At 39.4% G+C, this 14,680-nt stretch overlaps 1 protein-coding gene across 1 annotated transcript; it reads right to left on the reverse strand.

The window, feature by feature from the left end:
* Nucleotides 1-1,967: 1,967 nt before the first annotated feature.
* Nucleotides 1,968-13,882, reverse strand: LOC138959411 (uncharacterized). The gene is made up of 9 exons (XM_070330894.1): nucleotides 13,303-13,882; nucleotides 12,552-12,718; nucleotides 11,844-11,909; nucleotides 11,415-11,520; nucleotides 10,846-10,961; nucleotides 10,103-10,194; nucleotides 7,226-7,311; nucleotides 5,725-5,761; nucleotides 1,968-3,863 (listed from the first exon to the last, which is right to left on the reverse strand). The coding sequence occupies exons 1-9, from the start codon at nucleotides 13,342-13,344 to the stop codon at nucleotides 3,769-3,771; spliced, it is 807 nt and encodes a 268-aa protein (XP_070186995.1). The 5' UTR covers nucleotides 13,345-13,882; the 3' UTR covers nucleotides 1,968-3,768.
* Nucleotides 13,883-14,680: the final 798 nt, after the last annotated feature.

Here is a 14,680-nt window from a genome sequence, read left to right on the forward strand (position 1 = left end):
CCTTCTCGAGAAGGAAAAAACTAGTGTTACCTGCAATAAAAAGACACCTTTGAGACCCGTCGAATATGTCCCTACATGGCAGGTGGCCTTTTAAAACGGGTTTCGTTTGGTAAAGACAGTAGACAGCAGGACTACAGAACGCGTTAATTGTGAGGTGTCCCCTTTTTGGAAGGGCCTCACATCGCGGGTACCACTACACTGTCAACCCTGTTTTTACAAATTCAACAAACAACCAAACAAAACTAATTCCTGCTCACGTCTGAAATCATAGATTTTGCTCATATGTCTTCCCTACTGTCACTGACCCTCCTTTGTATAAAATAATCATAAGTTTATTAATGTCAGAAAGTCAAAGGCATGGAAACGTGCTTGAACGCACATAGACTTGTCCAAAAACATGTGGCAACACTTTGGTACTCAACTTAAAAAATCATATATTCGTTAACTTGGTCAAAGATAAAAATTTTAAAAAAGCAATTATATGAAACGATTCATTATAAACAAAACGAAACATTCACCAGAATTTCGACCTACCAGTCTGAAAAGTGGACGAACAAGATTTATTATTTTAATCAAACTTTCTATACCTTTAAAAGGAACTTTACCTAGCGATGTGATAAACTGTTCGTATTAAACATTTGTATCATTGATGCAATATGTTTTTGGCCGAGTTTGATTAATGTACTGTATTCAAACCCAATGCTACCGATTTACTCTATCAAACTTTCAATAACTAGTTTAGACACAGTGTGAAAACCCCACTTCTCGTAGTTAACAACGCAGAAGTTAAATGTTACTCATTACGTCAATTAACGTAATAAAAAGAAGGGAACTTAAGCTAAGAATAATCAACACATGGAAATCAATTCTTCTTCTCTTCTATATCTAAATTATGGGTACAATAGATATTACAGTGTTCTAGATGATCGAACGTGTAGCAAAGACGTGTACGTGTATATTGCGTCAACCGTGACACATTTTTCTCAAATGCTCCAAAAGCATGCGTTGTTTTGCTCCCACCAAGACTGCAGATCTGGGCAAACGCGTGACGTAAAAACTAGATTTGATGACGTTACCCGTACACGTTCGATCCCGTACACGTCCTTAAAAGTGCAACATCTAGATCTTGCCAATATCAGATAATAAGTCAGGCACTTTAACTCAAATCCGCTAACACACACTGACATTCCATGTTTGATCTTTTCTGTAAAATACATATTGCACAGTTTGATGGATTTTGTTTTCTGTCAAGTTGTTCTTTTTCAGACGGTGGCGATACAACTTCATTGTTCCGACAAGGACGTGTTAAATTTAAGCGATTACATTTCCACTTTTTTTCTTTCGAGTCATTGTGGTAAACGTTGCTCCATATATATATATTTATATCTACTTGTTTATAAAAAGCATTCCAAGTTTATGTACACCCTCTTTGCGTATTTGCACATTTAATTCAATTTGCATGTTATTTATCTACCTGCATAATGATATCTGCACCATTTACTGCTCTTTTTCATTATCCTTTCCCACACCTTCTTTCCAGTGGGAAATATGTTTTGTTTTTAGCATATAAATGAATGACTGCGTATTAAATGAAGGTGCGCAAAACGCAGATACACTTGACTCTTCATTTGTTCATGTGCGTGCAGGTTTGAACAGGCTGTGTGCGTATGCGCAAGCATGTGTGTGTTTGCGTGTGTGTGTGTGTGTGTGTGTGTATGTATATGCTTGCCTGTGAATTTTTGTGTTAACACAATACAACACACACAAAATGGTTAGTTTTAACAGAATTTCATCAAAACAGAATTGCACTGACTTTAACTGTTACAGAAAGCACTGGACAGCAATTTTGTACACACAAACAATCAAGCGATCCACTTCTTCTTGACATACTTATGCGGTTTATTGCATTCATTATCACATGATTCACAGATCGAAGTGCATTATTTACACAATAAAAACATGGCAGCTGGCCGATATAAAAAAGGAAAGGTGGGAAAACATATTACTCACTACAAATTGGATCTGACATAAAAAAAAACTTGCTAACTGTTTTCATTAACATAGGGATGTATGGTTGAGGAAATCACTACAATAAACGCATGAGTTTCTTTCTTTCTTTATTTGGTGTTTAACGTCAATTTCAACCGTTCAAGGTTATATCGCGACGGGGAAAGGGGGGGAAGATGGGATATAGAGCCACTTGTTAATTGTTTCTTGTTCACAAAAGCACCAATCAAAAAATTGCTCCAGGGGCTTGCAACGTAATACAATATATGACCTTACTGGGAGAATGCAAGTTTCCAGTACAAAGGACTTAACATTTCTTACATACTGCTTGACTAAAATCTTTACAAACATTGACTATATTCTATACAAGAAACCCTTAACAAGGGTAAAAGGAGAAACAGAATCCGTCAGTCGCCTCTTACGACAAACGCATGAGTTGATACAACAATATATTGAAGGCAATCTTTAACATTTGACAATTCCAGTAATCAGGAGAATGTAATCGGAAATGGTGCATCACAGATTAAGGATAAAATGAGTGCTTGTCAGAACGTTTCACATCTGTCAACACATACACACACACACACACACACACACACACACACACGCACATTCCATATTTTTTGTTATCATAAAAACACACCCAAAGAGGGTCAAATGGACGCCAATGTAGATATGGTGAGTTAAAACGCAGCATGTTTATTCATTATGTCAGGCAAGTACAAGAGAAGAAAAAGTACATGTATCGCAACTTTTTCTTTATTTGGTGTTTAACGTTGTTTTCAACCACGAAGGTTATATCGCGACGGATGTATCGCAACCGTTTGCCGCAAAACAACAGATGGTATAGTAAACATGTTTCCGATGACAGCTGAGTTATGCACACCATGGCCAAAAATTGATATGCAACACGTACAATTATACAAAAAAACTGATACATGAATACGAACCTTTGGCCTGAAAATGTTTGGACTCGAAGCCCCCTGCGCTTAACAAGACCTCTCCTTATTTCAGAGTTTTTTTGTCTTCCATTAGAAGTTTAGTCCTGCTGGCGCAATGCTTGTCAAATAGCTGGATTTCTGGCATTGCAACACGTACCCATGACCACATTTTCATCGCCCTCTACCGCAGAAAATTCCAGACACAGTTTGACTTATTTTCTGTTAAAGCCCAGCCCACAACAGGTTCCCCCTTTAGGCTGATTGGGCAGTTTCAGTTTTCTTTCGGGGTTTTTTCATTTAAAAAAAAACCACTTAAAATTTTTATTTTTTAAATTTTTTTATTTGGTGTTTAACGTCGTTTTCAACCACGAAGGTTATATCACGACGGGGAAAGGGGGGAGATGGGATAGAGCCACTTGTCAATTGTTTCTTGTTCACAAAAGCACTGATCAAAAATTTGCTCCAGGGGCTTGCAGCGTAGTACCTTACAGGGAGAATGCAAGTTTCCAGTACAAAGTACTTAACATTTCTTACATACTGCTTGACTAAAATCTTTAAAAAAATTGACTATATTCTATACAAGAAACACTTAACAAGGGTAGAAAGAGAAACAGAATCCGTTAGTCGCATCTTACGACATGCTGGGGAGCATCGGGTAAATTCTTCCCCCTAACCCATGGGGGGTCCCACTTAAAATGTTTATAAAAATTGCACAATTAAAAAGGTCATCAAAAACATCATCTTTAACATCATTGTAATAATCATACAAAAACAACAACACCAAACAAACAAGAAGTGGCAGCCATCTTCAGTGCATGTGCTAATGACGCCACCCTGCATCATGGCCCCCTTCCATCTGCGGCTCCAGAAATCCTCGGAACAAGGACCCATCTGCTGACCACCGGGCACCGTATCCTGCAAGCAAGCAGATGGTTTTTCGGTTTCAATGTAAATGGAGATGAAGCAGACTTAAACTTCAACAGGTTGGTATATACATGTAGTGAGCTTAAAGGCTGACATATTCGTAGCGTTCATTAATTAATTCATATTGTTTACATGTGCCAAAAGTGTTATAAAACTGTACCTAAGGGGATATAATAACAATTGGCTGTAGCTTTCGAACACAGAAAAAATTATTTCAGTATTGCAAAGTGGTGTTGATAGTGTCGAATGTAAACAGAACAGTCTCAAACACCATCTTTGGTTTACGAAACGTCACTTCGTGACGTCAACGGTCTAAAAATAGCCCAAGTCCTGGAGAACTGTTGCAAAACAATGCAATAAAGAATTAATTATTTCTCATAATTGGTAAGGACTTCAAACCTAAAACTTTGCAGGAAGCTTGATTTATACATACCCGCAACGATGGGAAAAGCCCTGGAAGTAATTAAACTAATTAAATAGGACTATGTCAGCCTTTAAATTAAGGCACACGGTTTTCCTTGTTTTCCTCGTCTTCCTCTGCTGTCTACATGAATGTCTGCTGATACAGTGGAACCCCCCTTTTAAGACAACCCCCCTCCCCTCCCTTTTAAGACCTTGTTTTTTCAGACTTTCTGTTCATAACATCTGTACATTTACCTCCATCTTAAGACTCCCTCCTTTTTAAGACCTTGTTTTTTCAGACTTTCTGTTCATAACATCTGTACATTTACCTCCATCTTAAGACTCCCTCCTTTTTAAGACCTTGTTTTTTCAGACTTTCTGTTCATAACATTTGTGCCTTTACCTCCATCTTAAGATTCCCTCCTTTTTAAGACCTTGTTTTTTCAGACTTTCTGTTCATAACATCTGTACATTTACCTCCATCTTAAGACTCCCTCCTTTTTAAGACCTTGTTTTTTTCAGACTTTCTGTTCATAACATTTGTACCTTTACCTCCATCTTAAGACTCCCTCCTTTTTAAGACCTTGTTTTTTTCAGACTTTCTGTTCATAACATTTGTACCTTTACCTCCATCTTAAGACTCCCTCCTTTTTAAGACCTTGTTTTTCAGACTTTCTGTTCATAACATCTGTACATTTACCTCCATCTTAAGACTCCCTCCTTTTTAAGAACTTGTTTTTTCAGACTTTCTGTTCATAACATCTGTACATTTACCTCCATCTTAAGACTCCCTCGTTTTTAAGACCTTGTTTTTTCAGACTTTCTGTTCATAACATCTGTACATTTACCTCCATCTTAAGACTCCCTCCTTTTTAAGACCTTGTTTTTTCAGACTTTCTGTTCATAACATCTGTACCTTTACCTCCATCTTAAGATTCCCTCCTTTTTAAGACCTTGTTTTTTCAGACTTTCTGTTCATAACATCTGTACATTTACCTCCATCTTAAGACTCCCTCCTTTTTAAGACCTTGTTTTTTTCAGACTTTCTGTTCATAACATTTGTACCTTTACCTCCATCTTAAGATTCCCTCCCTTTTAAGACCTTGTTTTTTCAGACTTTCTGTTCATAACATCTGTACATTTACCTCCATCTTAAGACTCCCTCCTTTTTAAGACCTGATTTTCTCAGATTTTGGGGTGTCCTAAAAGGGCTAATTTCAGTCTTTGTTTGTTGATCTGCTTTCCTCTCCTGATAGATGCATTCATTTTCCTGTCCATTCATCAGTTAATTCATTTGTTTTATCCATTCACAAAATTTCTCATTACTGAATTTGCTATAGTGTTACGATCAGCCTTTAGTCTCAGGCCAGGTTTTCTTTCCTGCATTCACTTGCACTTCTTATATTTTTTTCTGACATGAACCACATGCTGAATAACAAATGCAACTCACCATTTTCCTGCCTGGCTTCTACAATGTATATGTCATGCTGAAAAAGAAGAAAGAACAAGTCGCGTGAGATGAAATTACTACATTTAGTCAAGCTGTCAAACTCGCAGAAAGAAACTGAATGCACTGCATTTTTTCACCAAGACCCTATGGCATTGTCAGTCACCCGCTCGTGGAAAAGGCAGTGAAATTGACAATCCAGTATAGCGCAGTTGTGGTTGCGCTGAGCAGGATAGCACGGATTTCTGGATCTCTATTCTTTTTAACTTTCTGAGCTTGTTTTTAATCCAAACATAACATATCTTGATGTTTTTTGAATCCGGAACCGACAAAGAATATGACGAAATTGTTTTTAAACCGATTTCAGAAATCTAATTTTAATCATAATTTTTGGTTGTTGCTTTTTTGTTGTTGTTGCATAATGTTTGATAGTTTACAGGCTTTTTCATATTTTTAATTTTCAGAGCTTGTTTTTAATCCGAATATAACATATTTATATGTTTTTGGAATCAGAAAATGATGAAGAATAAGATGAAATTATTTTTGGATCGTTTTATAAAAAAATTATTTTAATTACAATTTTTAATGACCAAACTCATTAATTAATTTTTAAGCCTCCAAAATAAAATGCAATATCAAAGTCCGGCCTTTGTCGCAGATTGCTTGACCAAAATTTCAATCTATTTGACAGAAAATCGAGGGCGTGACAGTGCGGCCTCAACTTTCACAAAAAGCCGGATATGACGTCAATTTTATCGAAAAAATGAAAAAAACGTCTGGGGATATCTTCTTCTTCTTCATTCATTCATGGGCTGAAACTCCCACGTTCACTCATGTTTTTGCATGAATGGGTTTTTACATGCATGACCGTTTTTACCCCGCCATTCAGGCAGCATACGCTGAATTTCAGGTAAGCATGATGGGTATTTTCGTGTTTCTATATTCCATCGAACTCTGACATGGATTACAGGATCTTTTCAAGGCGCACTTGGTTTTGTGCTTGCGTGTAAACACGAAAGGCGATAGGGCACGAGCACATAAGTTGACCTGGGAGATCGGAAAAATTGAGAGAGAGAGAGAGAGAGAGAGAGAGAGAGAGAGAGAGAGAGAGAGAGAGAGAGAGAGAGAGAGAGAGAGAGAGAGAGAGAGAGAGAGAGAGAGAGAGAGAGAGAGAGAGAGAGAGAGAGAGAGAGAGAGAGAGAGAGAGAGAGAGAGAGAGAGAGAGAAAGAGAGAGAGAGAGAGAGAGAGAGAGAGAGAGAGAGAGAGAGAGAGAGAGAGAGAGCTTTCTTCACATTTCTGCTATATATATTCTAACCCTTTTTTTTTCTTCTTTCTGGATCCCTCCAAAGGTAAAGTTCAAAAGAAAATAAATACCCTACTTCCGACAGAACTATTACCAAGGGAAAACCTTTAAGTCCCAAACAACTGACATCCTCATTATTAAAGCCCCTTGTACAGATTCCATCCTTCAAAAGCAGTCACAAATTATTCATAGAAAATTACCGGAAGCCAGTGGATATTGATCCAAGTAGCATTGTCCAGAATAGCCGTCACTTTCCCCAAGGCATGCTGGTTCTTGTCTGTCTCCGCTGTCAAACAAAAACAAAAAACAACAGTTCAATTTAGCAACAAAACCATATGAACAGTTTTAGAAGCAGTCTAAACAAGCAAGACAAACCTTCCAATGCACCAGCTGCAGTCAACATGAAGTGTGACATTTACAATCATTTAATTGTGACAGGGGAGGCTACCGCTCTTTTCACAGCAGACTCTGCACCCGAGTTGTTGGCCTTTAAGTCAACACCGGTGGATTGTGGAATTCTGTTTGTGATGGGGTCTGGTGGTTTCCGATTGTCTGTATGTTCATGGAAACCTTCGGGTTTGCATAACAGTTTTTATAGGGCTAAGAAATTGGCCCTAACATTTTCAATCCTGTTTGATCGCACTTTGCCTTCCGAGGTGATCGTAGTGTTTCGGCACTCGGTTACATCCTTACATAACAGTGCCTGCACACGGGAATTAAGACAACTTTTTGTGTGTCTGCAGCTATATGTATGCACACTGGAGCCCCCCCCCCCCCCCCTTTTAAGACCACCCATTCTACTTAGACTTCCCCCTTTTTAAGACCTTGCTTTTCTAGATGTTCTGTTCGTAACCTCTGGAAACTTATCTCCATTTTAAGACATGATTTTCTCAGATTTTGGAGGTCTTTTATTACCTTGCTTTTTCAGACTTTCTTTCTATAATCTCTGTAAGTTGACCTCCCTTTCAAGGCCTCTATCTTATTGTGTAAGATTTTCTGGAAACTTAAAAAGGGGCTTTACATTGTGGGAATGTAATTGGAAGGCGGGGGGGGGGGGGGGGGTTGTTATATGAATAAAATATAGAGTTGTACAATCTGTAATGTTCAAGTTATATTATCCTTTACAAATTCAACATATATTTATTTATTTGTGTATGAAAGTATGTCTGCAGATTTCACTGCTGAAATTCCCAACAAATCACTGTACAGTAAAACCTGTCAAATAAGGACACCCTTGGGACCAGACAAAAGTGTCCTTATTCTGCAGGTGTCCTTATTAGACAGGTGCAAGTAAACGCGACAAAGTCAAGTTGAGAGAGAGAGAGTACTGCACATGTACATGTACATTTATAAGAAAAACAGAAGCTGTTTAGATTATATAAATAGAGAAACATTTATATTGACTGTTGTAAAACAAGTTTAAAAGCTTTTTATCATATCAACTGTATAAATTTAAATTGTTAAAAAGTTACTGGATCTCATTCATACAACACATTCACATTCACTTCATTCTGCACTCATCAGCTTTTGAAAGAATTTGTCCAGCGTTGTCTGAGTGGACCATTGATGGCAATGTGATTCGCACGTTTGGTTGAAAACCACTCGAACACGGCGTCATTTAGCTCTTCGTATTTGGTTGTCTTCTTCGAAACCCATTTCTGGTCAGCACGTCCGTCTCCCGATTCCCACAACTTCATTATTTTTTCCCGATCGACGCTGATTTTCGAAATCTGCGTTCTCCCACACCCAAGCTCTTGTGCAATCGTTCGGCGTGATTTCCCACTTTCCAGTTGTTTGACAACATTTATCCTTTGTTCTAAAGTCAGCGCATTTCTTCCTTTTCTTGAATTTGAATTTCTTGCTGCCATCTTGTTAAACACGAATCACTCTTTCGAAGAGAAGATACATTCACTCATACACTTTCACTTCCGTTCCGCCGAACACGTTCCACGCGTTGGATTGGCTGCCTTGGAACTCTAGCAGCCAATCAAATGAGTCGACTTAAAAAGACTCTATCGGTATTCCAAGCTCTCGTAATCTCTCGCAAACTTCAGAGCATAGCAAAGCATGCGGTACAGCGATCTCGTGCGAGCTGCACAAGCCAAGGTTCGAAGTTCTCGCGATGTTCAAAGCATAACAAATAGCGTGTCTCGCGAGAGCTGCTCAGATACCGAAAAGGTATATAAAATAATATCAACTGATCGATTTATCGTCTTCTTCGTCGATCGAACTTCCCAGCTTGCTGTGGATGTCCGTATATAGCAGGACTTATTATGGACCCAAAATACGTGTCCGCGTCCGTAATGCCGAGGTGGCCGTAACGTACAGGTGTTTTACAGTGTAAAGCAGTCCGTGCCGAGACTGACTGTCCGTATTCTGCGAGTGTCCGCTAAGTCCAGTGACCGTATTTGACAGTTTTCACTGTAATACTTTTGCGCTAATTTTCATCATGAACTCAGTCGGTTCTTAATTGCAAAGCAATGATGAACTGAGCTAGTATCTTACTCATATCACTCATTTCATGCCCTAGCTTTATCTATAGCAACTTACATGTTCAGTAAAGGCTTTTTAGGCACCTACTTTGTACACATGAATATAAAGTACACAAAAGGCTGGACACCAGAAATCTGACCCATTGCTGCCAACCAAAACGATGTGCTAATACATACATGAGAAGTGTTTGAAAATCACAGGGACAATTGGGACTGGAAAGAAATCAGGTGGGCCGGGTAGCTCAGTTGGTAGAGCACTGGACTTGTGATTTAAGGTCTCGGGTTCGAATCCCGGCCGGGACAGACACGGGTCAACTTTATTTGCAGACTCAGAGACGATATCCATGTCCCACCCATGCGTCACCTCCGTAGCACTAAACGACCTCGGTCATTCTGCCATAAGTGCAGGTGGCTGATTACACTGAAACACTCACACACCTCGTGTTGTTGCTATAGCTTTCTACTGGGAGGAAGCGACCTGAATTTTCCATCATCGGGATAATATTAATAATGTTAATGATATGATATGATGATATGATAGGGCTGGCTGCAATACTTTCCATAACCTGAAGCAGACATACTTACATCCAGTGCAGTTACCCCACCAAGATGTGGATTGGTCCCGGTGGTAGTGCTTGGCCAAGGCCCTGGCTCCAACCCATAGCTCGGAATTTGGACTGTAACAAACACAGGGATGATTCCATTCATAATTATATTCTTTTAATATGAAAAACAAATTCCGGTTTTCGGAGCTGAGTGATGCATTTTGCTACCGGAAAATCTGGTAATCATCTAAAAAAAGACGGGGGTCTGGTAGCTCAGTAGGAAGAGCAATATTGGACTTGGGATCCCAAGGTCGCAGGTTCGAATCCGGGCCGGGACGGGCACAGGTCAACTTTATGTGCAGACTCAGAGACGGTATCCTTGTTCCACCCCTGTGTCACCACTGTGATATGTAAAAGACCTCGGTCATTCTGCCATAAATGCAAGTGGCTAATTAAATCTAAACACGCATACACCTGGGTATAGTGCGACTGTTGCTGCTAGCTTTCCAATGGGAGGAAGTGACCCGAATTTCCCAGCGATGGGACAATAAAGTAATGAAAAGGAAAAGGAAAAGGAAAAAGAGTTAAAGGAACCACTCTGCCTAAAACACACTGAACTGTTGTCAGTATTAGCGTAACACCTGCTGATAATTAATACCCATCTACAGTAATTACCACCAACAAAAAAGAACAGAAGTAAAAAACAAATACATTTTACAAAATACCAAATCATTCAAAAAATCACAGGGTGAAATGATAAAGGTACGAAAACAAATGACAAACCTGTGCTTTAGTTTAAAGGAGTCCATCAGTTTTTTTCGTGAGGTCGGGAACAATTCGGCACTACCCACCGTTTTCCGAAGTCCCAGCAAATCCATGATGCCTCGTTTGCCAAGCAGCTGAACACAAATGATGCATGTTATGGAGTGAAAACAAACAATAATAAACACATGAAGTAGGAACAATCTGAGTCAAACACACACACATGAAAGCTTGTATAAATTTATGAGTATTCACACTAATACATGGCCACCTACGCATCTGCTCTCACTAACTCTGATTTACCCAATTACTTGCTAACAATTAACCGTAACAGACCTAATCAACCAGTACAGCACAGCGACATTCTGCCTGTACTATTCTTGTTGTCAAGTTTTTACTTGCATGATTGTAGTTCTCTCTTCAGTTTGTTGTTATTTCAGTCTTGTTCTGAACAGTGCCCAAATACGCACATTACCCACAGCTTTGTACTAACATATGTAAAATTGATGCAAATGAGACCATGAAGATTCAAATACCACTTAAGTGTTTACAAATCACTCCCATTCCTATACCAAGATGAGACAACTCGCCATCAAGACTTCTCGTATCCTGTACTTGATTTCTTCCCTTGTCCAGTCATGCCACAGTGATGTGAGCCCTGTCAGGAGGGGGGTGACAGATGCAATCACTGAGGTTCTGGACAAAATAAAGAGAAACATTGCTAAATATTAGACCACCAGCAAAATAGACAAAGCTAAGAAACTGCATCTTTTGTGAGAAAAAAAAAGAAAGAATGTCATGATTACTAGCTCAATCATAAGCTCACGAGCAGAGGATGGATATAAATTACATAATCTGAAGAAAAATGGCGCAGAGAATTATTGTAAATCTTGAGGCCACACACACATGCGCGCTTACACACACACATACAGACACAGAGAAAATCATGAATTCATATCACAGATTTTCCACCTGACTTTTTGAGATCAACCATGTACTGTATCTTAATAATACCGCACCTGTATTCTGCATATTTTTTCTCATCTAGCAAGTCAAACCTTGGTAGGTCCAGCGCTGGACAGTGTCTGAAATAAGGAACAAGGAAAATTTAATATGAAACACAGTTAAATCATCTTATAATCTGAAATAAATATCGGCTCTGTATCTGATCTGATGTCAAAGGCATGTTATTCTGTAATATGAAACAAAGATATTTTGTTCTGATAATATAAAAACTAAAAAGTATGCCATTATACCTGACTTGGAACGTTATTCAGAGAATAATCTGATCTGAACATTTGTTTAACTCTGAACTCATGCAACTTTTGTTTATATCAAGAATCGTTAAATTGCCAACTTCATCCAACCAGCTGTTTGCACTAACTTCATATTTTTATGCTGTCAGCGTCATAATTATATTGCTAAAAATTTGATCATAATTTTAGATACATTCACTATAAAAACATAAAACAATTGCAGATGTACTTATTATCAAAATAAGTTCTACAAATAAAAAAATGGCATGAATCACCGGCTACGACAATAACAAGATGGTTACTTAATTATAATGTGAACCAGCAATTAAGTTATAGATCCATTCATCATCAGCAGACAGCAGCATGCACCCACCCTGTACAAATGTAATTTCTCATTTTGAGACAATAGTATTTTGTTGTATTGTATTTCATTGTACCTACAGCCAGTCATTTATTTTCAGAACAACCTACTTTGTTTCCATCCATATTTGAAGCATGGCTGATAGGCACTTGTAGAGAGGAGTTGTGGGATAGCCGACTATGGTGTGACGTACGTTTGTTTCACCCCCATCATCCACCAGTAAAGCATCCACATCATTACAGATGCAATCGGAACGATCGCGTTCTTCCTCCAACACCTGCAGAAAAGTGTATTTACCTTCATTATTACATTTCCTGGTTCATATCTAAGCGTATGTGCGACAAACAACCAATTTTCTGTGCAGGTGTGCCATGTTCACATATGTCAAAAGAGAATTACTACCATGAGCTCTAAAACCACACGTACAGGACCATCTTTTGAAAATTAAGATCTCTTCAAATCCACACATCGGAAAGATATATAGGCCCCACCAATAGAGTCATGTATGCTACCCAGGTTTGTTTGTGATTAGGCCTTCTCAGCCGACCCCACTTCTAGCAGAATGACTGAGGTCTTTTACATGCCACTGCAGTGACACGTACTAGGGTATGACATGGATATCGTCTCTGATAATCATCAGGTACAAGTTGATCTGACATCGATCTGTGTGGTTATTTATCCAAAAGTTATAACTATAATTCCATATTGTCCGTGTCAAAGGTTAGGCTACTTATTGCGATGTTTCTTAACTAGGCAAACACAAATACTTAGGACAAATGGGTAGAAGTAATCAGACTACAGCAGTACAGGTGTATTAAACACACACCATGCACACGCGCACACAGCATGTTCTCAACTTACCTCTTTGACATATTCCTCCAGATTATAAGTATTATCTATCATGCTGTCTGGTTGCACACGATCGAACACCTCTTTAAATTGTGATGAATGTGCCAAAAGCTAAATTATTGGTATCACTCAACAGGTGCAACATTTCACCCCGTTAATGAATGTTTGAAAAAGCGGTGGGGCGCGTCGAACAAGTCCAAATACAGCACGTACAAGCGTGTAACTTCTGATAGCTGAGGGTTCCTATTCCGCACATTCCTCATTGGGGGTAAATACAATAACTGATCGATTTCTTGTGCATGTGTAGTAGACCTACAAATGACAGAGACGACAAAGTGATGTGCACAAATTATTGTTTTCGCGATCTTTTCCTGAGCCACTCCGGTTCACCACAAATGAGATTCATCGACTGAGAGGATCCATATAAACTACGGACTGAAATTACAAGTGTGTTTCATCATAGCATGCTGTGCGAAGAGAAGAGGCAGAACATTCCAGACACCAATTACAACTCGTGTGGTCAACCAACTTCGTCATAATTGCTGACGACGGGAAATTCCTAAGGGACAGCACTCTTGGTGCAGTTGTTGGGCGCAAAGTAAGAATCCGGGGCAGAGTTGGAATAATCGGGATTTCCCGAAACCTCATTTGATTTCCAACAAAGCGCCGCATTTCCGGAAACGAGCTGCCTCATTCTAGAAAGGGTAACCCTTCGACTGGCACAAAAAAGTATACCCTTTTCACAGGTCATGAATAAGGTATATGAAAAAGCAAGGTCTTATACAGGGGAAGTCTTGAATTGGGGGGGGGGGGGGGGGGGTACACTGTGTAACACTTCTCCGTCTCAGCCGTGACACTCAGCGCATGCAGCTAGCTAGTTGCTGCTGTCTCGATCTATTTTGAACACAATGATTTTTTTTGTCAGAGTAGAGTGTTAGTTTGTTACAACAGGCTGAAATCATCTTTAATTTGAATCAACATTTTGCAACAATCAATCACATCAATATAGCGCACATTACGTTTCCGGCCGGGTCATACCTAAGACTTTAAAATTGGCAATCGCTAGTGGCTGCTCCGCCTGGCGTCTGGCATTATGGGGTTGGGTTAATGCTAGGACTGGTTGGTCCGGTGTCAGAATAATGTGACTGGGTGAGACGTCAGTCAGTGAAGCCTGTGCTGCGACTTCTGCCTTGTGCGTGGCGCACGTTGTATGTCAAAGCAGCACCTGATATGGCCCTTCTTCAGTCTTGTCCTACGAAACACACACACTGACACGCAGTCATGCAGGCGCGCGTGTGTGTGTGTGTGTGTGTGTGTGTGTGTGATTGGGTGCGGCGTACGAGCAAGAAGAAGTAGGCCGGCTAACTGATTTCGTTCAGGCGGCCGGATT

This window comes from Littorina saxatilis, linkage group LG2 (genome assembly GCF_037325665.1).
Source record: "Littorina saxatilis isolate snail1 linkage group LG2, US_GU_Lsax_2.0, whole genome shotgun sequence".
NCBI classification, from domain to species: domain Eukaryota; kingdom Metazoa; phylum Mollusca; class Gastropoda; order Littorinimorpha; family Littorinidae; genus Littorina; species Littorina saxatilis.

Bases quoted from the DNA above. Each gene is read 5' to 3' on its own strand.
- LOC138959411 (XM_070330894.1), bottom strand. From the start codon at position 13,344: ATGATAGATAATACTTATAATCTGGAGGAATATGTCAAAGAG. The intron at 11,521-11,843 runs GTGCGGTATTAT...TATTTTGTCCAG, and splicing joins AAAAAATATGCAGAATACAG to AACCTCAGTGATTGCATCTG. The intron at 3,864-5,724 runs GTGAGTTGCATT...GCTTGCTTGCAG, and splicing joins AGAAGCCAGGCAGGAAAATG to GATACGGTGCCCGGTGGTCA.